At 42.7% G+C, this 24,104-nt stretch overlaps 1 protein-coding gene across 1 annotated transcript; it reads left to right on the top strand.

Moving 5' to 3' along the window:
- The first annotated feature begins 20,845 nt into the window (after nt 1-20,845).
- Nucleotides 20,846-22,791, top strand: LOC125298076. Its single transcript, XM_048248733.1, has 6 exons — nt 20,846-21,059; nt 21,157-21,209; nt 21,331-21,354; nt 21,521-21,559; nt 21,664-21,699; nt 21,784-22,791. The coding sequence occupies exons 1-6, from the start codon at nt 21,028-21,030 to the stop codon at nt 22,428-22,430; spliced, it is 831 nt and encodes a 276-aa protein (XP_048104690.1). The 5' UTR covers nt 20,846-21,027; the 3' UTR covers nt 22,431-22,791.
- The last annotated feature ends 1,313 nt before the right edge of the window (nt 22,792-24,104 follow it).

The following is a 24,104-nucleotide window of genomic DNA, read 5'->3' as shown; positions in this document are numbered from 1 at the left end:
TTTATTGGTATTATCAGGGACAAATTGCGTGATAATCCACCTTCAATCTCTTTTACCTACTAGCCTCTCAATGTGCACTCTCCTAACAACCGCACTTATGGCACCACAGGGCAAACATGAAGTCATGAAGAGTTATGACTTCATGTGACTTTATGAACAATTAAAGTGGAGGCAGAGGCAATTATGCCAATGGAGAATATACACAGTGGGATGCTACTAACGGCAAAATAGCAGGATATTGGCCTGAGAAATGGTGAAGGATATTTGAACTTTTACTGTGTTATGTTTGAGCAAAATGTTGAATATTGTAAAATGACACAGTTCAGACAAATGACAGTCAATAAAACAATGCCACTACTTACACAATGCTTCCCCCACTCTACATGAGGAGACTGTCAAACTAATGTTTGTGTGTGTCTGTAGGTGTCTGTGTGGGTGGGTGTGCGTGTGTGCTAATTGCAAATTGTCCTCGTTTGCCTAATCATAACTAAATGAGAGATGGAATGAGGTGTCATGTCATCATGAACACATTAGCAGAATGTCTCTTAAAAATGCTAATTTCAGACGTCCTCGTCCCTGGATCCTTATCAAAGTTCACTCATTGGACAGACTAATAAGAGAGCCAATGTAGAAAGATGTAGATAAAGGCCCAGTCCCAAACTCAGCACAAGTAGTGAGGTGGGCAAAGTAAAGTTCAGTTAAACAACTTTATTGTTTGTTTTTTGCCACGGATACAGCATTGCATTAAGAATTGAACTATTAAAAGAGAGAAGTCAAAAGTCAGCCGTCAGCAATGGATCTGACTGCGGTGGCCCTGATGTGTGTCTGAGATGCCAATGCATTTTCATGAGTGCAGGTGGGCGTCTGTGTTATCTGGAAGAAATCATTCGATATATCTCTCTCCATGCATCTCATTGTCCTCCGCCTCCTACGGTTGCTTCTCTCCGCTGTGTCTCAGTATGGATCTCTGAGCGGTCGGGTTGAGCGGGTTGAATAAATCACACACTAGCTGTCTCTTCTGCTTCCCCAAAATGCTTCTTTGCGCCAAGCAGACAAAGACCCTGGATGATACAGTATATCTACAGAGTCCGGTGGTTGTGCAAACAGAATCGTCCAAACAGCAAAAACTACAGACAAGCTTAAAGAAAGCAGTTTCAGACAATAAGGAATAACATTCAAGCTGTAGGAGACCTTAGGTAACAATAACACTACTACAGTACAACAAACAGTACTACCAGAGGGTGAGAGTGCAGAAGTGTAAGTCCAATGAAATTGATCAGGCTTAGTCCTACATGCAATATTCATGTAGTTTCAACGTGATTGTGTTATACAGGTAACATGTACTGAGAGTAAGCCATTCAGATGTATTTAGTATTGCAACATCAATGTTAAAGGAAGATGACTGTGATATTTATTTAAGACTTCAGGATGGTCTTGAAATGAAACACGCTGAATATGTTGTGCCACAGTCTTTGAAGTTTAGATCAGGTGTCATGAAACCACTGATAATTTGTGAATGCTCAATACCTAACACACTCATGGTGGGAACAAAGCATGGTTCATCTCAAAGTATAACAAAGATACAATTCCGCTCCAAATTCTACTGATCTCTAAGCATAATCCTCTATAAGAAGCTTAAGCTGTGTGATTATCTCAGTGTTCTTGCAAAGGCTCTTGGGAACACAATGAAATGGTGACACCAAGGCATCCTATGTGTTCATTTGCCTTACTGGGTCAGTACTTAGATGCCTCACATTAATCTTATATGATTCTGTTTATTTTTATGTTTTAATGGTTTAGTAACTGTGACAAACCCTGGAGGGTGGACAGGTGACATGGCAAATGAGCCAGAGAGGGTAGAAGTTGTGCTAAAAGCTTCCATTTGTTTTGATCTGTCCATTAGTCCCATTGTCCATAGCATTCTTTCCAAACCATTCAGGAAGCAAAGTCTTTCTCTGCTAGCCAGCAAATAAAAGCAGGTGACCAGGGGACAAAGTTAGACATAGCAGAAAGAGCGACTAAATCTGACTAAAGATCTGTCTTGTTCCAGGATGATACATGTCCTTAATCTATGTGTTTGCTCACCCAGAGATGAGGTGAGGTTGCAAGGGTACAGCAAAGCAATTTCAGCCCACTTTGCTCAAAGGTACAATGAATTATTCTGCTACAAAGATTAAGTTCCGAGCCTTTGGTTTAAAAACTTGCTTTCTCTCTCTCGTTCTACGAAGTAATTTAGGTCATAAAAGCTCTCCTAGACAAACTTAACCTGACCATTTATCACATATTGCCTTGCTTTAATGTCTTTTCCCTTAGCAGTGATGTTAAAAAAAAAAAATACATTAGGCCAAAGGTTGTAGAGTGATTAATTTAAAGACGTGTCTCAGAAGTGCATCTGCTGAGTGAAACTAATGTGTCTGCAGACTCATCGTATGTTTGCAGTGTAGTGGAACAGGAGAGACTCCAACTACACAGTCAATTCCTCAGACAAGCCCATTTATCAGCATTTGCACACTTGACCACCGATTATCCCACAGTCGAACACGGCCTATATTAACTCTTATAAAGGACATTCTTCTTCCCAGGCTTACTGGTCTGTTTTACTTTAAGTGATGCTTCTTGTTTGTTTCAACATTGCACACTCAGTTTTACTCACCACCAACTGTGCAGTGAGAGAGGACATAGATTATATTGGTGGTGCCTGTAGATAATGAATGTGGAAAACACTGGCCTGAATGCATGCTGTGTTTGTGGTTCTGCGCTATCAATTTAATTTATAGCCCTCTGAGTGTGCAGTGATGAGCCCACTGAGCCATACAGACGATTGGCCAGGTGCTATTTTTAAGTCTCCACTGATAGCATGTATGGAATCAAACAGCTGTGATGCTTGATCCATATTCCCTCAACTCCTCTCGGGGGTGGGGGGGCTGGGGGCGGTCACGACAACGGCTGGTTGCACACGTTTGCAGATTCTCCTGGGCATCCCGTCGGTCAATGTTTGCGGGCGAAAACAATGCGTGGCCGGCCTCATCACACACACACACACACACATCACTGCCCCCCTACACTCTCTTTATGTCGATTTTGTGTCATCTTTTACCTCTAATTGGGGCAATGGAGCTCCCCCAAACCCAGACTCACGTGGGACACACGTGCCTAGTAGAGTTTACTATCGCCTCAGCTGCAGGTCACAGATAGGAACCCGTGAAACCAGATAAAAGGTTTGGAGTAACTGTGGTTTTTGTTTTTCTTCACACAGGTAGCGAGGATCTGTGAACTAGGCCTGTGAGATATGAAGGTGGGCGTGAGCGTGTGTGTGTGTGTGTCTGTAGGTGTGTGCCTGTGTGTGTGTGTGTGTGGTGGGATAGTTGTTTGCATATTTATTTAAAGGCCTTATCAGGCTCCGGCCTCTATCACACTGTGTAAACAGGCCATCCTCTGGAGGAGAAGTTGAAGAAGAAAAAAAAAGGCACAACACACACTGCAGGTCATCTGCACTGTGAAGGGGTTGCCATGAGTGAGTGTGGAGCCTTGTGTTAATGGAGAGAAGCGCTGTGCCTACATGAAAAGCTACAACGCTGTAGGAAGTGGTCTCTTACTTCTGCAAATACACCTCCGCTGAGGATGGCTATGTTTCCACACGTGATAAGATAGCATTTACCACAGCACCTTTTCCAGTCAAATACTAACAGTATATACTATCGTGGAGGAACACTATACACTGGGAAGGGTATAAACAGATGTCTGTGTGCTGTAGAGGGAGTCTTGTTATTTTATGGGTTATCCACACAAACACAGTCATTTTTAAATACAGAGATTTTTCTATACGTTTTGGCCTTTTGTCCACACGAAAATGGTTATTTTATGATTTATGGTATTAATTAGTTATTAATTATCAGTTTTCAGTGTTGACAGCCTGTAGACAGGGAAAACAGAGTTTTAGGCCTGTAACATGACTTTGGATTGAGCTTTGGAATGACTATTTGACATGTTCTCGACAGAGGAAAAATATCAATTTTTAAAACTACGGACCAACATGTGTACAAGGCATTCATATACTGGGTAGCATACTGGGTAGTATACTGGGTAGCATACTGTTTAGTACTGTGTAGTATACTGGGTAGTATACTGTTTAGTACTGTGTAGTGTACTGGGTAGTATACTGTACCATACTGGGTAGTACTGTGTAGTATACTGGGTAGTACTGTGTAGTATACTGGGTAGTACTGGGTAGTATACTACGGGGGATCAGCAGCAGGAGGTCGGCTGCTATCTGCAGCAGTGGCAGGTGCAGCAGCCTCAGACATTTACATGTTTACATGAAAGCCTATCTGATAGAGTGCAGGTGAAAGCAGTGAAAACAAGGCCTCTCACTCAGACCAAATGCAAAGTAATATTACAGTTTTTGTCGATTCCTTAGCCTACACACTTTTTGCAGAATGTTGCTCATTATGTCAAAACTCTATACACAACCCACATAAGATACAGCAGTTGGAGATAAATAGCATAATGATACACACATGCACCATTCAAATTACTCTTTAAGTCAACAACAACACACTGATGTGCTTTATATAAAACACTGTATTGTCATTTTCTCAGAGAGTTTTATAGAGGTTTATAGATCCTACCTTCAACTGGGTTCTGGCCATACACAGTAACCTCATCTACACCAAACAGTGTCCTCCCTCCCTCACCTTGCGTCCCATATCCACCTGAACTGACCCCACCTCAATAGCAATGCCTCCTCCATTGTTTGCTGAAGAGGCATGCGGGCATGTGGTTGGTGGTCATATACTTTTCTTCGGCACACAGAAAAAAGTCTTCGATAGGTTTTAGAAATGGGGAGTAATGGGGCAAGTGCAAAACTGTACACAGGTGCACAATGTAGAAGTACACACTTTACAGGTGCACAATGTAAAAGTACACATTTTACAGGTGCACAATGTAAAAGTGCACACTTTACAGGTGCACAATGTAAAAGTGCACACTTTACAGGTACACAATGTAGAAGTACACACTTTACAGGTGCACAATGTAAAAGTGCACACTTTACAGGTGCACAATGTAGAAGTGCACACTTTACAGGTACACAATGTAGAAGTACACACTTTACAGGTGCACAATGTAAAAGTGCACACTTTACAGGTACACAATGTAGAAGTACACACTTTACAGGTGCACAATGTAAAAGTACACACTTTACAGTAAAAGTACACACTTTACAGGTGCACAATGTAAAAGTACACACTTTACAGGTACACAATGTAAAAGTGCACACTTTACAGGTGCACAATGTAGAAGTGCACACTTTACAGGTGCACAATGTAAAAGTGCACACTTTACAGGTGCACAATGTAGAAGTACACACTTTACGGGTACACAATGTAAAAGTACACACTTTACAGGTGCACAATGTAAAAGTACACACTTTACAGGTGCACAATGTTGAAGTACACACTTTACAGGTACACAATGTAAAAGTACACACTTTACAGGTGCACAATGTAAAAGTACACACTTTACAGGTGCACAATACAGGTGCACAATGTAAAAGTACACACTTTACAGGTGCACAATGTAAAAGTGCACACTTTACAGGTACACAATGTAAAAGTGCACACTTTACAGGTGCACAATGTAAAAGTACACACTTTACAGGTGCACAATGGCTTACCTAATGTCTAGTTTGAACCTTACTGTAGGTTCATTTTTGAATAATGTGTCTAATGTAAGAAACTGTGTGTAGTGTTTTGCAATGTGTTGCAGAATTGCAAAGTGCAAAGCAGAATATATGTTTAAGGTATGGTTACACTGTGTTTGAAAATGTAGGTTTTGGTCTCAGTTGGGCAAAAACTGTAAGTGCTCTGCAGTATTTTTTTTAAAAACATATCAGTGACCGCAAATCATACATATTCATCATACATATTCATACATCCGTGTGCGTGTGTGTGTGTGTGCATGCAATGTGTTTGTGTGTGTGTGTTATGTGTGTGAGTGTAGTATGCACGTGTGTATGTGTCTGCGTGTGTCTGTGCGTGCGTGCATGTGTGTGGGATGTGTGTGTGTGTATATATATGTGTGTGTGTGTGTGTGTGTGTGTGTGTGTGTGTGTGTATGTGTGTGTGTGTGTGTGTGTGTGTGTGTGTGTGTGTGTGTGTGTGTGTGTGTGTGTGTAATCTCTTATACCTGTCCAGGTTAGCGTGACACTAAGACGTGAGATGCTGTGCATCCCTGCCATGTGGGTGGGCAGGAGGAGGAGGTCCTGACCGTCAGAGAGAGAGAAATGAAAACATACTGTTCCCAGGAAGGGCCCACTCTCCTGTTTCTCACACATACACGCCAGAATCCTGCCTTTTGTCTAACGAAAAGAAAAGCACACCCTCTATCCACAACACCTCCACCTCACCCCCCTCTCTCTCCCCCTAACACACACACACACACACACACACACATACACACACAAATACACCAACGTTTGCTTGGCTGGAGGAGCAGCTGGCAAAACTCTGACAATCAAAGGCAAAGCAAAACCAGCTGGACTGCTCCCCACCCCACCTCACCCCACCCCCACAATCACCAGCAGCCATAATAATAAAAAAAAACTCAATATTGATATTTAGGCTTTACAATAAGTCCCATCCGCTGCATGTTTGCTTAACACGCTCCGCTTTGGCTAACAAGCCACGGTAGAGTAGCCAGATCTCACGGCCACCTGCTAGCATGGCCACACAGGCTGGCTAAGACTGCAGTTTATACAGACAACCAGGCCGACAGGCTGAGTCATAGTTTCATATTAAATTTGATGAAATGAAGTATGAGGAAGTATCTGCCTGTCGGTGTGTGTTCAAGAGAATGACTGTGTGTGTGTGTGTCAGTGTGTGTGTGTGTGTGTGTGTGTGTGTGTGTGTGTGTGTGTGTGTGTGTGTTTGTCATGCTGCTCACTCAGTGCCCATAAACCAGCCTTGTTTCAGCCCCCCTAGCTGGTATCTGTTGACGTGCTATAGAGGGCGGAAAATTGGCGTCATGTAGGCAGATGTTAGCGTCAGAAGGAGGGCACAACGCACTCCCTCGTGTGACTCAAACAGCTGTTATCCAACCAGCACAAGTTAAATGTATGTGTGTGTGGGGGGGGGGTAGACGGGCATAGGAGGACCCGGGTGTTTCTGGGGTGTCCTTAGTTTAGAGTGCACCACCACCTGGGTACACTCTAAACTCTATGGGATTACATATATAATCTATGGGATTACATGTGTGTTTCTGTGTAGTCTAAACCATATACATTACAACAGTATGCTCTAAAACTCTTTTGCTCTAAAACTTTTTCAGCATTTCAGGAACTGCTTTGATAGTGATTGTGTAGTGGCTTGAAAATATAAAAAGTCTATAAATGTATGAAGATAGATGGATAGAAAGAATATTTGATCATCTCTCACCTGAGAGCGTCGTTCCATCACGGCACAGCTGGAAATCAGAGCTTGTGGGCCAGACATCAGGTCATCATCATCGGCGCGGCCCCGCTAACAGAAACAACACCAGGCCGCCTCCGCATTCAGTGCGCAGAAGCACTGTCTGGTCAGTCTGGTCTCTTCCATTCTCATCCACACGAGCCTGCGGCAGGACGGAGGTGGCGGAGGACCAGGTGACAGGTGCACTGATGAGGAGCGTCGAGCCAGCTGAGCCTCATGCTGCTGCACTCCTCCATTTGCCCTCCCAGCCCATAATAAGCAGCTTCAGACATCCCATCATGCAGGCTCAGATGAGCAATGCACACAGATGTGTAGCACATGTGGATCCATGCAGTCATTGAAATGAGGAGAGTGACAGAAGCCTGAATACATTGTATTCAGAAGAACAAGAAGCCTGATACATCATATTCAGTTAATAGAGGTATTACAGGTATTACCATATCAATACAACTGATCTGATGTGAACGGTCTAAACCACTGATTAATATAAACACATATAGTGCATAATGTGTAATGACTATTGACTAATATATAAAAATATGCTGCAACTAATTATCTACAGTTTAAGAACTGTAAGGCACTTTAAAAGGTAAGCAAATGTTTTTAAAAAAAATCCAAATGACTTCACTGGGATTTTTGAAGACAGGATATGAGGACACAGACAGCATAAGGACACCACCACTCTTTTGAAAAACAATACACTCCAAAAAACCTTTTGACCAAAGACCAAACGTAAACACTGCACAAAGCCTGCCCGGCTCCAACTCCAGTATAGCCGAGGTGACCTGGCCAGACCTGCACCTCAAGGCTCCATCTATCAGCGCTGCGTCCGCTTAACCCACTCTGATGGGTCGGACGCCCCAGCGCCTCAGATAACCCGACCACCACGGCGTAGCGTAGCCTCGTAAGGACAGACAGCTGTCACCTCCCTGAGCAGGCATCTTTATATAGTCATCAGCTTCAAACAGGTGCCCCGGGCTGCTGCCTGATTAAAATTGGACAGCCAAGGTCACGCTGGAACAATACGCGAGTAAAGCTGCCAGTCATTACCCACACCAAGGCTGAACTTGTTTGTCTTAAAGGAGGAGTGGGTTTGTAGGGTGTATGTGCAGTCTATAGGCACGCAGCTACACACCACGTGTGCGTTCTCCGACTTGCACTTCAAATGTTGACCTCCCCCTCAGTGTGCTGAGGGTCCGCGCACCCCTGGACACGTGCTGCCGCACTTAGGACACACAACTGGTGGCCAGTCACTGTTTCAGCTGGTCACGTTCACACATCTCACATTGTTGTGCCCCATACTGGATCATACTGGTCATGCTTGAGAGCAGAGCCATAGAGGGGACCCAGGCTGGCCACTGGCCACCATAGACTTAAGTCGCCTCACACGGCTCTGTGTTCCGCATTGCAGAACATTGTTTTTGTGCAGAACAGTTCCTCCTCGCCCCTTCTCTGTGAGGCTTTGGTCTGAGCTCCACCTCTGCCCTTAAAACACATAATCTTAGTGGCAGAATATTGCATCAAACTGCTCCCATCAGACCCATCACAGAGTTCTATGCTTGAATATTTCCAGCACTATAGTGGTTACAAAAAATCCTCCGGCCAAAAGCCGACAATGTTTAATTTCTTTGCTAGTAAAAAATATGAATTGTTATTCGAAGTTCAACCTATAACCCATTACGACCCCTTTGCTGCTGCGTTTATGCTTGGGAGTGAAATTTACAAGCACTTTCTTTTCCTGTCTATTGTTTCCACAGTCTATAGCAGAGCAAAAAGTGACCATTTGGTCTAAAGCACTGTCTGGCTCTGCTACTGGACTGGACTGATAGTGGCAGCAATGTGACTCAAATGTTATACTACAGAAATTATACAAATATCACAGAAAATGTGCTGAATTCCCACTGTGCTATGTGCTAAATTAGCACTAAGATCTGGCCTCACCTCAGCTGAAATTGTCTGCGTACATCCAGTGCCCCCTTTATATTTCTAGAACATTCTTTGTTGTTGTTGTCGTCGGCAATACTGAAGTTGTTCAGGGCGCTCCTCTCTGAGTCCAGACAGCTGCACAAAAAGCTGGCTCAAGTGCCCGCTGATGGAGTCCATCTACGTCAGACACACGCCAGCCCTGCAGGTCGGTACGGTCGAGGCGGCCAGGTGACGGGGGCTTGGGCAGAGAGGCCATTGTTCAGCCCTGGGAGAGATGACAGACTTGCACCCTCTTGGCACGGGAGGAGCAGCGGCCATGGCCCGAGTGTGTGGCCACTCATCTAAAGGCTCAAATACTGCACAAAAATAAAAAATTATTCTTGGTCCTAAGAAACATTAAAAAATAAAATCAAGTAAAAAAGTAAAATGTAACTGAAATGTGTTAAATCAAAAGTTTATTCGAGCAAAAAACATAAACACAAGGTCAATGTGTTCAATGTAAACTGAACGTAAACAAATCAGGTGAACCTTATTTGACTCGATCCTTAGGGCAGTTATGTGCGTGACACTCCAGTAAAGTAGGTGGCGGTATGCACTGACTTCCTTTCGCTGTTAAAAAAATTGACCAGAACAAGCCCCTGATGAGCATGGATTAATGAGTAGACCCCGTAGATCTTCCTTAAGGATGCCACCTGCTTTCATACCACAGGCAATTAATTGAACTGGCTGACCACAAATGAAAAAACAGATTTGGTAAGTTTTTCAATTAGGGGTTTGCACCGACGTCACGTTCTGGGGGTCATTTCTAGAAAGCATCGTGCAACAGGAGTTGCATCGTGCAACAGGAGTTTGAACACAAATGGACCAGGGGCCGTATTCCCAAAGCATTTTATCTTTACCACTAGGAGTACTCCTAAATCGCACTAAAAGATTTTAGGTAGGAGTTTTCTCTTAAAAGTTATTCACAAAGCCTTTCAGACCTACTCTTAGTAAGGAAAAATGACAACTCATAAACTAAGAGTGAGTCTTCGTTGCTATGGATGACGTCATTACTCATGCACGAGCTTGACTGAAGTGACCACCTTGATTGGCTGATGATTGTAACGTGGGAATGATTCCAAACACCTCCCTTACGATGATGAGTGACAGGTGACAGGTCTGAGAATGCATGCGCTACACAAGTAGTGCAAAGGACGGAAGATGATGAATAACTGAATAAAAAGGCCTAGCCTAAATGAATAGAGTAAGGCAAAACAAATAGCTTAGTAGTTGCAGCCTAATGAAACATATGGATTGATGCAATATCTTTGTAATATTATTAAATTAATCGGTAACCATATGCCTATGTCTACGTTTGCAAAGAGAACATTTTAATTTGATTCCCAATGAGACGTATTTACATGTTGAGAATGAGTAATTTTGGTTGTTTGTGGCGTTATTGCATCCCTTAGTTATGCCTACAATGCAAAATTGTTCCCTAGGATTTCAAAACATCGCGAGGCGAAATGCCACAAAAAGCTGTTTGTGAATAGGTCTTAGGGAGTTAGGAGTCCTCTCGACTTCTTTTAAGCTGTCCCAGACTTAGGTGCTACTTTTAGGTCTAAAATGCTTTGTGAATTACTTTTAGTGAGAAAAATTAGGAGTCCTACAGTAGGAGTGACACGCCCATTATTTTTAGAAGTTGCTCCTAAATTCGCCACTTAGGAGCTACTTTTAGCCTTAAAATTCTTTGTGAATACGGCCCCTGATCTCTACAAACTTAACAGGGTAGTTTCGATTTACACGGTTAATGGAAACTATGCTAAAAAAAAAGACTGTATAAAAATGAAAATAGAAGAAAAATCAAAGCATTGTCCTACAAGACCGCATCACTTACTGGAGCATCTTGATCTTAAGGGTTTGGACCTTTGGGGACAGTTTGTTTCCATCCAAACACCTTCTGGAAGAACTCTAATGTATACTTGAGTTCTTGGGGATAGGTCAAATTAAGAGCATAAATGAGTCCAAAACACATGCCCCACCCAAACGCAACACTTCTCAGCTCAGTGAGCAGCTCCACACCCTCAATCACCACTCCAACAATACTCTCATCTGAATGGGACCGGTACTGCGTATGTGTGATGAGACCAGACCAGGGGTGATGGGCACTAATGTTCTGGTAAGTTAAGTGGTAACTTTTTGATGTTTTCAACTAGGGTTGTAGTTTCTCCCAGCTTGCTGTGATTGGGCCTGTTTATCTGTGGAGTGTGTGTGTGTGTGTGTGTGTACCAGGGGTGATGGAGAGATAAGACCAGGGGTGATGGCCACTAATGATATTCTCCCCCATTTCCCACTGCGAGCACCATTCTTTCCCCTACTAGAGAGCAGCCCGAATTTGTCGCCTTTTCTAACATTTGGACATTCAGGCATCCCTCTATTGAAACAAAATTTGTGTTAATTTGTTTATTCATTACAACTCAAGAAATAAGATAGGGGACCACCAGAGGAAATTCACAGTTAAGTTCAGTGGTAACATTTTGAAGGCCATATCTTCATTTCGAGTGGGTCACCCTTTCTTTTCATTACTTGCTGTCATAAATTAGGGTTCTAATTTTTCCCAGTGTGCTGTGATTGGGCTGTACTGTGCGTATGTACTGTGTATCTAAGCCTGTGTGCGTGTACTGTATCTAAGCCTGTGCGTATGTACTGTGAATCTAAGCCTGTGTGCGTGTACTGTGTATGTACTGTGAATCTAAGCCTGTGTGCGTGTACTGTGTGTGTGTGTGTGTACTGTGTATATACGCATTGAGTGTGTACCGTGTGTGCATGTACTGTGTATCTAAGAATGTGCATGTACTGTGTGTGTCACCCTACTGATGATGTGTTGTTGCAATGGTAATCCTGCTCAGTACGAGAGGAACCGCAGGTTCAGACATCACCTGTACTGTGCATGTACTGTGTATCTAAGCCGGTGTGTATGTACTGTGTTTCTAAGCCTGTGTCTGTCTGTGCCCAAATGGTCCTAGTAAGTCAGTTCCAGCTTGTTGGTATTGGCCATGTTTATCTGTTATTAATGGGTCTGGCAATAAAGTTCCTGAACTAAATGAACTGTGTGTTATTACAAGAGATGGAAACCATATGGTTTATGTGAAAGTTCAGCTTAAATTTACCCAATAATTACATATAAACACCTAAGGTTTATCTAAAAGGTCACCTTAACTTTACTCAATAATTACATATAAACACCTAAGGTTTATGTAAAAGGTCACCTTAACTTTACTCATGATGTCATGTAATTAAATTACATAAAGTCAATGTTTTAGGCTTGAAAACTAAAAGGCATCCCTCCCATTTTCTTCACAAGTCATTTTATATTTGCAAACAAAACACCACGGTGGGTTATGTCTCCCATGGACAACTGCAGAACTCTACTGTGATGGAAAAAATAGTAGAGGCTGTATTTTTCCCCTCCGGCCCTCTGCACCCGCAACAACCTGCCGGCGGAATACTGTGTAGAAGCACTTGCGCCCTGATTGGTCGTTGCCGTGGCCAGATGGGCTCTGTTTCCTTTCGGCCGATCCACTGGCTAATTAGAGGGCCAGTTAGAGATCTCCATGGTGACCAGAGCCCGTGGTGGGGGTGGGGGGGTGCCGATCGAGGGAGAGGTAATTGTGGAGCGACATGAAAGGGAGAAGATGCTTGGTGCCAGGTGCTGTGGCAAGTGAGTCAGGCGGTCACACTTCAGGGTCAAGGTGGGTCATGCGGTTCACTGGCAGGAGTGCAGTGATGAGAGGAATTAGAGGGTAATAAACGTAGCCAGGGCTACCCAACGATGGGGAAGTGCCTGGAGGCTACTGGGGATATTTTAGAGGTGAGGCCATCTTTATGAATTCCTCCTTTGTCAGCGCGCAGAGTACAATAAAGTAATACAAATCTGTAAACAAGACACACACACACACAGGTGCAAGAGATAGTTGTGCAACATGAGGAGTTGGCGACTGAGATAGAATGCAGTGCAACTGCACTGTGCATTAAGTTGCATTGCAAAAGAATGACAGCCTGGTCCCGCCTCCCTGTGACTCGGCTCTTTTTCATTTCCCTGAGAATAAAGGTCACCAAGTGAAACTAAGGGAGTGATTCAGTGGTGACATCAGTCTATCAGAATGAAGAAGTGCAGGTAAATATTCACATTTGTGTGCGGCATTGCAAATAGTTATTTACATAAAATGACTCAGCAGTGAACAGATTGTTCTTGATGGTTCTTGACGGCAATGTTGCTGTAGTGCTGGTAGTTAAATGGCACCTGGGTTCAGTGATGGGCAGTGTCCAGTGCATGTACAGTCATGGGGTCAAAGCTGTTTGTTGAACAGACTTAAATTGGAAATTTGATGGACCTGAAACATTTTCAAGAGGTCAGAGATTTAAACAGATGATGTCCGAGATGAGAAGGGTCTTTCGTTGTGTTGTCTTGCTCTGCTGAGGCAGCGGGAGTTGAAAGTGTCCTCCAGGGAAGGCAGTGCACGGCCGGTGATCTTCTGGGCAGTGTTGATGACCATCTGAAGGGCCTTCCTGTCCACCGCTGAGCCTTGGAGATGCAGTAAGCAATAGAGTGGCACTGACAGGTCACCTGCAGCTTCTCTTCCAGGTGATTTTCCCCTTCCACTCTCAGGAAGGGGAGTCGTCCACTTGTTTGACGAACTAGAAGAAATCTCGGATGAGGAGAGCATATTCATATGTGTATGAATATAATCTAATCTAAATCCTGACTAAATAATGGCGTTGGATAGGCCCTCTATAGAGTCTATATACCACGAAAGGGTAGCTGTGCATAGAGACCCCACGCAAATTGAAACACAGAAAAAAGTTGTTTTTCACTATTCATATGTTAATGAGAGTTTTCTTAAGTGTTAGAGCCCTCTCTCATTACTCGACTGCTCAGTTTTCTCTAATTATAAGACACCATCACAAAACAATCTCACCCGGCTCATCATCCGGCATTGTGTGCATAATCTATCATCATTATCAACCCATCAGATTGAGCTGCTGGCCAGGGGCCACCACTACTGAATGAGGATCCCTCTGGGCTGTTCATTAAGTGAGCCGGCCACGGTCAGCCGAGAGCGGAGAGGAGGACTTGTTGTGAGAAGTGGGCTGGCTGCATACCCTCTCTGGCCTTCTCGTGTGTGTGTGTGTGTGTGTATTTGTATATAAATATGTGTTCTCGTGTGTGTGTGTGTGTGTGTGTGTGTGTGTATTTGTATATAAATATGTGTTCTCTCGTGTGTGTGTGTGTGTGTGTGTGTGTGTGTGTGTGTGTGTGTGTGTGGATGTAGACATGGGGACAGCCAAGGGGCAGAATAATGCTGTCTGTATGAGTTGGCGACAGCTGTGAGGACAAGAGAGCGCACTCTCTCTCTCTCTCTCTTTCTCTCTCTAGCCTTTTTGTGATCCGCTGCAAAACAATGGGAATTTAACTGCATACCAATCAGACAAACAGGAAGAATCAAAACCTCCATGGCTGCATGTGAGTGCACAAGCACAATCATGCACAATTATGCTGTGAATCTGTTCATTTGCTGACAATGATTAAACCTTAATTGTTTATTAAAATGTGTATTTTTCAGGGGGCCAATGATGTTTCTGACTTATCATTATTCTATACTTTGGGTTATTAAAATTCTGTCATAATTTCCTTTAATTCTCCTCTCTAACTTTGCTTTTACCCCTCGGCCTTGAAATGAGATTACTCTATTTTACATTGGGCTTAGACTGGAACAGCAACCATGACATCTCAACCATGAAACTAATAATGTTGTGACTTTGGCTCAAACATCTCACCTACTGCTGTGTGAGAGAGAGAGAAAGAGAGAGAAGAGAGAGAGAGAGAGACAGCGCGGTCATCCAGCACGGAGACCGTTGGAGAGTGAGGTGTGCGGAGTGGACAAGACAAGGTGTTGTGTGAGTTGTTTTAGCATGATAAAAGGCATTGCCTTCCACGCTGTTCCTCCAGGGCACTCTCGACTCGACAGCGCCTGCTGTTTATGCAGAAGATCCTCCGTCCTCCCTCCCACATCCCCCGGCTGGGAGCAAAGACTGAGCAGAGAGAGCCAAAATCAGGAGCTCCTGAGATGTGTCCTCAGTGAACATACATACACACACACACACACACACACACACACACACAGGAGTGAAGACATCTCAGTGAACATACACACACACACACACACACACACACACACACACACACACACACACACACACACACAGGAGTGAAGACATCTTAGTTAACATACACACACACACACACACACACACACACAGGGGTCAAGACATCTCAGTTAACATACACACACACACACACACAGGGGTGAAGACATCTCAGTTAACATACACACACACACACACACACACACACACACACACACACACACACAGGGGTGAAGACATCTCAGCGAACATATATACACACATACACAAACACACACAGCAGGGGTGAAGACATCTCAGCCAACATATATACACACACACAGACACACACACAGGGGTGAAGACATCTCAGCGAACACACACACAAGGGTGAAGACATCTCAGTTAACATACACACACACACACACACACACACACACACACACAAGGGTGAAGACATCTCAGCTCTTACACAAACATGCACATACACTTGCACATTCACATAACATTACATTATCGATTGCACGGTGCAGGAACATCAACAACTGTTCTTTTCTCACAGCAGATAGTTACATTGGGCCATCACATTTCCTTCACATTAGAGACCTAAGACAGCTCAATAAGACCAGAAGATTTATAAAATTCACAAAGGTTATTGGATCAAGGAGGTAAATTGTCTTTATGACAGGGAGGCGTGCGAATAAAATCGCATCCACTATGCAAACAGTCATGCAGGGTGACATTATTAATCTTATATACGTACCTGTTGCCAGGCAACTGCTGCACCAATATATCCTACAACTGTGATTAATGAATTCAACCAAGGAAATAACATGTCTGCAAAGTTTGGTAGTAATTATTCTTTATCTCATTGCAAGGTTCTTGAATTCCCCCTAGGGATCAATAAAGTATATCTATCCATCTATCTATCGAAGGTACAGCAATTAAAAAACAAATTAATACTTTATTGAATAATAACTGATACTAAAGCAAAATGGAAAATTTGTCTTAAGGGCAGACATCACTTGGACAAGAGTATTTTTGTCATCCTGCACTGCAGATGTTTTGGTCATGTCCTGCAATGAAATCCAGCAGAAACAGTGGGTGTACCTACCAAGAGCACCATTACCTGTGATGTGATTTTAGGCTCAGCAACACAAGGTATTAGAAAGGGTTAGAAGTTTCAAAAGCCCATGAAACCATATCCATACAGGACAATACTAGTGACGGAAGACCACGGAATGTTAATGAAATTCAGCAATAACCCTAGCCTAGAAATCTAGACGCACCCCTAGCGGCAGCAAATTACATTTGCTGCCAGGGCTAGTCTAGCAAGTCTCCGTTGGCTTGTGAGCTCCAGAAATCGAAACTTAATCAGGCCTTTGAAATCGTGTATAGAGTCGTTTGGTGGGCTTAACATAATGATTGATGGCAGAGTTGCAACGGTTTGGCTTGAATTCCCTGCTACTTGAAAACAAATATCCTATTGCGTCCTATTGCGTGCAGAGGGAATTTGAAAGACAACTGATTATCCCACCCCTCGGACTGAGCACTGCGAACGGTGAGTGCCCAGACCCTACATTTTAATGTGGGTCTGGCTCGCCAGGCTACAATAACCCCACTTCATCCTCAAGACACATAAAATATAGTCCTATAAGTCCACTCCATCTGGCCCTAAAAGACGTCCAGACCTCCAGTAACCACAGGCCCCTAAATGGAACGCAGTAGAGCTGACCCATAATGGCCCATAATGCCGAGTATTAAAGTGCTCAGCGACAGCCCTCAGCCATCCCAGCCTGCGCCCACGTCTCTCAGCGCTCGGCTCTTATCTAACGTGGCAGCAGCCTGCTGAGGAGCGACCTGCCCCTGACTCACTCCTCTAATTGTTGTGTCATCCTTAATGGCGGAGCCAGCGGAGGGCCCAGGGGCTCACGTGGGGCTGTGCTGGAGGGAGTGGGGGGGGAGGGGAGGGTGGTAATTACTGAGGAGCCATTATACAGACAAAGGTTCATAAACAAGGCTTGTGTGAAACGTGCGAAACGCCACTCACACACGGCTGTGGTCGCCGTAATGGTCCCCTAGACAAGTGTGTTTCATTATGAAAAAAAGAGGTCAGTGAGATGGAGGAGGAGGAGAAGATTGTTAGGCAGAGAGGAGGTGAAATGAGGCTGACAGAGAGTTTCGAGGGAGGGAGAGGAGAGGGAGGGAGGCTAAGAGTGTGTGAGAGAGAGAGAGAGAGAGAGAGAGAGATGACAGAGAAAGATTTGCCAAAGAGCTGCGTAAAGCAACACTTATTTATCATGCATGTGGTGTCACTTCAGAAAGTTCTGTCCAATCAAAGTTGCTCTCATTCACTCCCCTCACCCCCAATCTCCCATAGTGAGAAGCTATGGCAACCGATCAACACTCTGAAGCTCATTATCTCAATCAGTCAGAGATTGGCTTAATGGGTTTGTGTGTGTGTGTGTGTGTGTGTGTGTGTGTGTGTGTGTGTAGGTCAGCCAAGGCACCCTTCTCCAGTATGTATGTCAGTGGTGGAGAGCTGAGATAAGACACTTTCAGTAGACTGGGTGCAATGGGGGTTGCGTGAGAGATAGATGGGGGAGTTCCAGCAATGTGAACCTCCACACAATTGTTAACACCAACACCCATGTGCAAATTAATTGAAATAATATGCAGAGGGTCTATTTGTTCAAAATCAAGAAAATTGTGGTCATTTGAGAAAAATAATGTTTGGGGATTGTGTTTTTGATGTGTAAAAAGGACTCTCTCATGTGTAAAAAGGACTCTCTCAAGACAATGTGGTGGACTTTAAAATTGATCTAAAGGAGAGAGGAACATACAGAAGTGTCCTCTGTTGTTGATTGATTAGTACAAGGGTGTGTCTATTGTACAAGCAAGCACTGTCTGAACTGTTGGCTTCAAGTGTGTTTCCATGTGTATTAACATGTGAAACTACATTTCATCAGACCACATCTCTCTAAGGCCAGGAAGAGAGAGTAATGATACACCTTCTGTCAAAAATGATGGATGGCCCCTAAGGTCAGAGGTCATATTAAAAAATGTGCTGATTCAGGGGGGCGGGGCTGGGGGTGGGGGGGCGGTGGGCGTTACCTTCCAGATCATTCTTAATCACATGAGGTAGGCGTATCTTATGACGTCATGATGGGAGGTCTTACTTTCTGCAGGCGTGTCTTATGACATCGTGCGAAGGGGTGGTGGGGGCCTTGTTTCTGAAACTTTTAGATTTAGAGAACAGATTTAGATGTTTAGACTTTAAAGTAATACTTTTTAAAAATATATTATTGAAAATAAAAAGAAATTCAAATAAAAGTCTGTAAAGCACAACCTGAGTGTGAGAGGCCACAGAGTTGAACAGAATTTGTGCGGGGCCTGTGCGTTGGCTTGCGAGGGCTCTGAACCCAGGGAGCCTGGGTTCCCTGGGCCTAGTAGCGGTAGAGGCAGGCAGGCAGAGTCCTGGGGATGGCCCGCGAGAGAGAGAAAGAGAGAGAGAGAGCCTGAAGTCTGGAGCTCCTAGTCGCACGTCTTCTCCCTCCGATGGTTTGACTGCAAATGACTGAAAAAACAGGAGGTCTGGGGGCGTGATTAAACAAATGGGGAGGAATCAAAAATGCCTGTGGGGTTGGGTTAGAGGCTGAGTGTACAGGCACAGCAGGGGGTAGGAGTTGAACTTGCACATGTAGGCCTATGCTGCAAACGCAGGCATTCCTTAACCATTAAGACACGCTGGGCCATCATGGACGAGGGCGTAAAAACAGAGAGGATAAAAGGAACAGATACAATCAGGCCTGGGCAACCCTTTTAAAATTCTCCTTTAAGCAGCATCAGAGCGCATAAGAGGTGAAACCTAGGCTACCCATTGTGTGAAAATGGCTGAGCAGAGAATTCCTTCTCCAGCGCGGAGGGTCCCATTACAGCCTGCAAAGCCTCATTTCACTGATGAAAATGCTAATGATGGAACCGGCGGTGCTTTCACAACATACTCATTGTGTGAAAAAATGTTTGAGCAGAGAATTCCTTCTCCAGCGCGGAGGGTCCCATTACAGCCTACAAAGCATTACCTCACTGATGAAAATGGCTAATGTTGGAACCGGCGAGGGGTCGGCGTTATTTGAGACGGAGCCGCAGCCTGAACTGCCTTGGAACATTGTTTTGCTCGGGAGGGAGCGAAGATTAATGTGGAGATGTCACGAGTGTTCGGGAGGAGGGTACGAAGTGGAGTTAGGCATGATGCAGTTTCTCCCCGTTTATAAGATGCATAGTTTTAAATTGAAGCCTCATGAGTTTTTTCTGTTTGTGTTGGGATGCCAAAGCGTAAATCAAAGCATCGCTACACCATCCAGTGGGTTTAGTGCGTTGATTGAGGTTATGATTAACCAAAGTTTGCACAAACCTTATTCAAAGAGCATTTATATCGATGGCCTCTCCAAAGATGTTTTAGTTATCCATATGTGTAAGGATGTGACTCGGATTAACGTGTTTCATTTCAGAAGAATGAACGCGAGAAAGTGTGATCTTGTTGTACCGAGAAAAATGACCTTTCACCTAATAGATTTGCCTATATTGTTTCAAACCTTACAAGAAATTGAGTACTATTTGAATGTAAAAACTACAGGTCTACAATATTCCCCGCCTATACCTCCAAATGATGAAATGAATGATATTGAAATGAAATCGCTATCGTCCGAGTTATCACCACCGAATAGGTCAAATGAGATGACGCAATATAAAAGTTTTTCAACATCACCACCTGCACATTTGATTTTTAAACGTGTTTACTTTTAAGAATGAAATAAACTTTTATTTTATTTCTTCATCCGTGTTCTTGCCTCATCTCTATCATCAGTGTTGTCCGTAGACTTGATTTTTTTTGTTTTAAAAAGACACCCTAAGCAACACACACACACACACACACGCACACATGTGCGCTTCAATCACTTGCTGCGTCTCAGCGTCTCCACTCGCTGTAAACTTTGACCCAAAGGTTAGGGTCAAAGTTTAGAGAAGAAATGCACCTTATCTGATCATCATCCTTGAGAGAGCGTTTTAAAAATAAAATAACAGTAACTGAACTATCGAGCCTTTCATTCAAAGGACCATGCACGCAAGCCTCCTATTCATACAAGGGTCATATACACAACCCCTAATGAATGTAAGAAATTAGGTAGGCTTAACTCTTATCTTGATTTTTGAAAAACGCAGCTCGCCAGTCACGAGACACCCGGCTCACACGCACACGCGCGCGCTGGCGCCTGCCTCAATGGCTGCTTGCGTGTCACTGTCTCAACTCAGGGTAAAACAATACCGTACGTTTAAGGTAAGGTCTAAGTTTAGAGAAGAATGTCAAAAGGTCATTGCATTCTTTTTAGCCTGGGAGGAGAATAAAAGCACCTCATCTTTAGTGATGTTATAGAGAAGACAGCAAAGGACTTGTTTCCAACAGAGCACGATGGAAGAGGCACCCGCAAATATTAACGAATGGTAAGACTTTACGTTCTCTTTCCCCTTTTCATATAAGCTAGGCTACGTTAATATATTTACTGTATCATTCATATAAACCTGAATGCTTCTTTTATAGCGTAGGCCCACATGCTGCAAGTGAGGAGAGACTATTAAACCCGCCCACTCCTGGTGAGTTGAGGCCTAGGCCTATAGACTATGAAATGATTTGCTTCTGGAATATTCTTACATAGCCTTATTCGTTAGCCTTCTAAATGTTTTTTCTTTTGTTTTGATTTTTACGTGTTTGTAGGCGGAGAAACTAGCCATGTATTAGGTAAGTTTTATTTCAAACCTGCTTTACCCTACCAGTCACACACTATCCGCGTTCGCTTTGGAGGGAGAGAGGAAATGACCGCTTTGGACATTTTAAAACGTTTTTAGAGGTTTCAATAAACAACCAAACAAAAGCCCTAGATCATAGTTTATGTTCTTTTCCGCAGATGGTATCGACGAAATCATACAAAGCAACGATTTCGAAGGTGAGTAGCCCGCATGTCGAAATGTTCAATAGCCTACCCTCATAGACATACAGCTGTTTTTGAACAAAAAGAATTTGTTTTTTCAAAACCTTTTCTTTTGTTAGATATACTAGGCCAACTCGATGCCGAAGGATTGGAACGTAAGTAGCCTATTCACTATATTGTTAGACTATTCAAAAAATTAAAATATGTTTTTTAATACATATGCTTTTTTCTTCATAAAGAATTTCTTGATCCGGAAATAACTTTTGCACCAAAAAGAGGAAAGCCGGAAACATTCGTAAACTTTCATCATACACCGAGCAATGCTCTGGAATACCAATGGATGTTGAGTGATGGTCGCTTAGGAGGCTATGTTTTTGACAAAGAAGAATGCAGTGTGAAGCTATATGTTTTGGCTTCACCGTATTTGGTGTTTTTAGACTGGATGATGCTACACATCTCATTTTGTGCTGCCGATTGGATAATGTTTAGGGATATTTTGAGTGATCTTGATCTTGAACTACCTGTTTCGGATAGCACCTTCACAGCATCATGGAATAGTTCGGTCTATACCAAATGTTACCATATTCGTGCTAATTGTCTTGAAATACAGGGGTTCATTCTGTGTAGTGAGGACTACAGAATAGAAACATATGTTGAAGCAATGTTTGCTGCAGAAAATGATGTAGAGAAATTCACACAAGGTCCTAAAGTGAGGTATCTATGGAAAGACATGCTTGTTTTAAGTAATGTTTTCAAAAAGGTTGATAGATTGTTCAAATGGAGTGTTGGCTTGGATAGATACCAAAGGATCAAGAGGCGTCTTTTCCCGATGCGTCACCTTGATCTAGCCAACGATAGTGAAGTTAATGCCCTTAAAAACAAATGATGCTTGCTAGCTCATTGTCTAAAGACTGCTCTATTGTATGTACAGTAGGGGCCTCCATTAACAAACCATATCATGTAACAGTATGTGAAATTTGAAAAAACATGTCATAGACAACATATAACAGCTGTATGTACATACTGTAGATGTTTTTATCATTCATTTGTATGGCAATGAAAATGTGTTTTTTCTATTTAGCTTTTACACTATTTAGATACTTTACCATTGTAAATGTGTTTGTGTGGGTGACAATACATTTTTTCAAAATCATTATTTGGTGAAAAGGTTATAATGGCGGACCCTCTAAATGTGGTTTACAATACACACCATCCAGTGAGGGGTCTTTCGGCGATAAAACAAGATTAAAAGAAGCTGTATTTAAAGATACAAGTGTACGTTTGTCTGACAAAGATGTCACCGACTGGTTATCTGTCGGATTCTTTTACACTTCACAAAAATATGCATGTTAATTACAAGAGAATTGTTTTGTTTTAACAGTTTCAAGTAGACTTGGTTGATGCCTACAGTATATACTCAAAGTAGAATGATAACTTTAAATATACGTTGACACACAGACATTTTTAGCAAATATGCCTGGGTATGTGTTCTGAAAATAATAATAACTGTATAAATAGTTGAATCCATTTTAAAGAAGGGGGGCCTCAGAAATTGCATGCAAACGGACCGTGGGACAGAATTCTTCAACAAACATATTTTATTGTATTATAAGGAGACTTTAATAACTCAACAGCACTGAAGAAACATATTGTAAGCCTGTTCATTTAAAACAAATAAAACTCCCTCTGACGATGGTGACTTTAAAACTGACTGTGGACACTAATCTGACGGCGGTGACAGTGGCCTCATTACAACATACAATTCCAAAACTTATACCACTCAAGTCAATAGCTTCTTGCTTAACAACTTTGTTATTTTTTGTACCAAAAGTTAAATAATCCTAAGCACTGAGATAAACATTTTTCAGGGAATATAAGGTACAATTAAGCAATATCATTATTAAAAGTACCCATTCCCATATCATCAAATATCAAATCATCATAGTAAAAAATAAAGTAATTACCAGTAGGAATTATGCATCACTGACATCATCTTAAACCATCATCTAGTGCCCCTACTCATGCTAATTCATAATAATACATTGTATTGTTCTAAATAACTGGATTGTAAACTGTATGTAAGACGTGAAGAACAGATAACAAATAACAATTGTGAGCACTGTGGCAAACATTCAATAAGAAACATATTGGTTCAATTAGCAATAGGCTATCATTAAATGGTGTTCAAATGCTTTCAATAATGACTATTGTGATAGATGTTAAGGAAAGGATGTTTTGTGTGTTTTATCTATCTTTTCCCATGTAAATGTTAAGTTTTTTGTGGAAGCCAGCTTTCACAAACATTAGCTATCATTTTCCTAACTAGCAGTGTTAGCTCATAGATATGAGTATAGACTAACATGGTAAGCCAAACATATGCGCTAATTCAAAAAGGATGTTAACATTATAACATTAGTTTTGGTGAAAGAAGCCTGGTATGTGGATGCATGCAGTAAGCATGATCAGGGCTGTATGTTAACTTTTTTGCAAGTAACACCGGTGCTACAGAGGTTAAAAGTTTTGTAGCACCAGCCATAAATTCTGTTTCATCGGAATAAAA

Source organism: Alosa alosa, chromosome 7 (genome assembly GCF_017589495.1).
Source record: "Alosa alosa isolate M-15738 ecotype Scorff River chromosome 7, AALO_Geno_1.1, whole genome shotgun sequence".
In the NCBI taxonomy this organism is placed as follows: domain Eukaryota; kingdom Metazoa; phylum Chordata; class Actinopteri; order Clupeiformes; family Clupeidae; genus Alosa; species Alosa alosa.
This window is presented reverse-complemented; position numbering and strand designations above follow the sequence as displayed.

Coding starts and splice junctions, on each gene's coding strand:
- LOC125298076 (XM_048248733.1), top strand. CDS start 21,028: ATGGAAGAGGCACCCGCAAATATTAACGAATG. Junction 21,355..21,520: donor AGAAACTAGCCATGTATTAG/GTAAGTTTTATT, acceptor TCTTTTCCGCAG/ATGGTATCGACGAAATCATA. Junction 21,560..21,663: donor ACAAAGCAACGATTTCGAAG/GTGAGTAGCCCG, acceptor TTCTTTTGTTAG/ATATACTAGGCCAACTCGAT.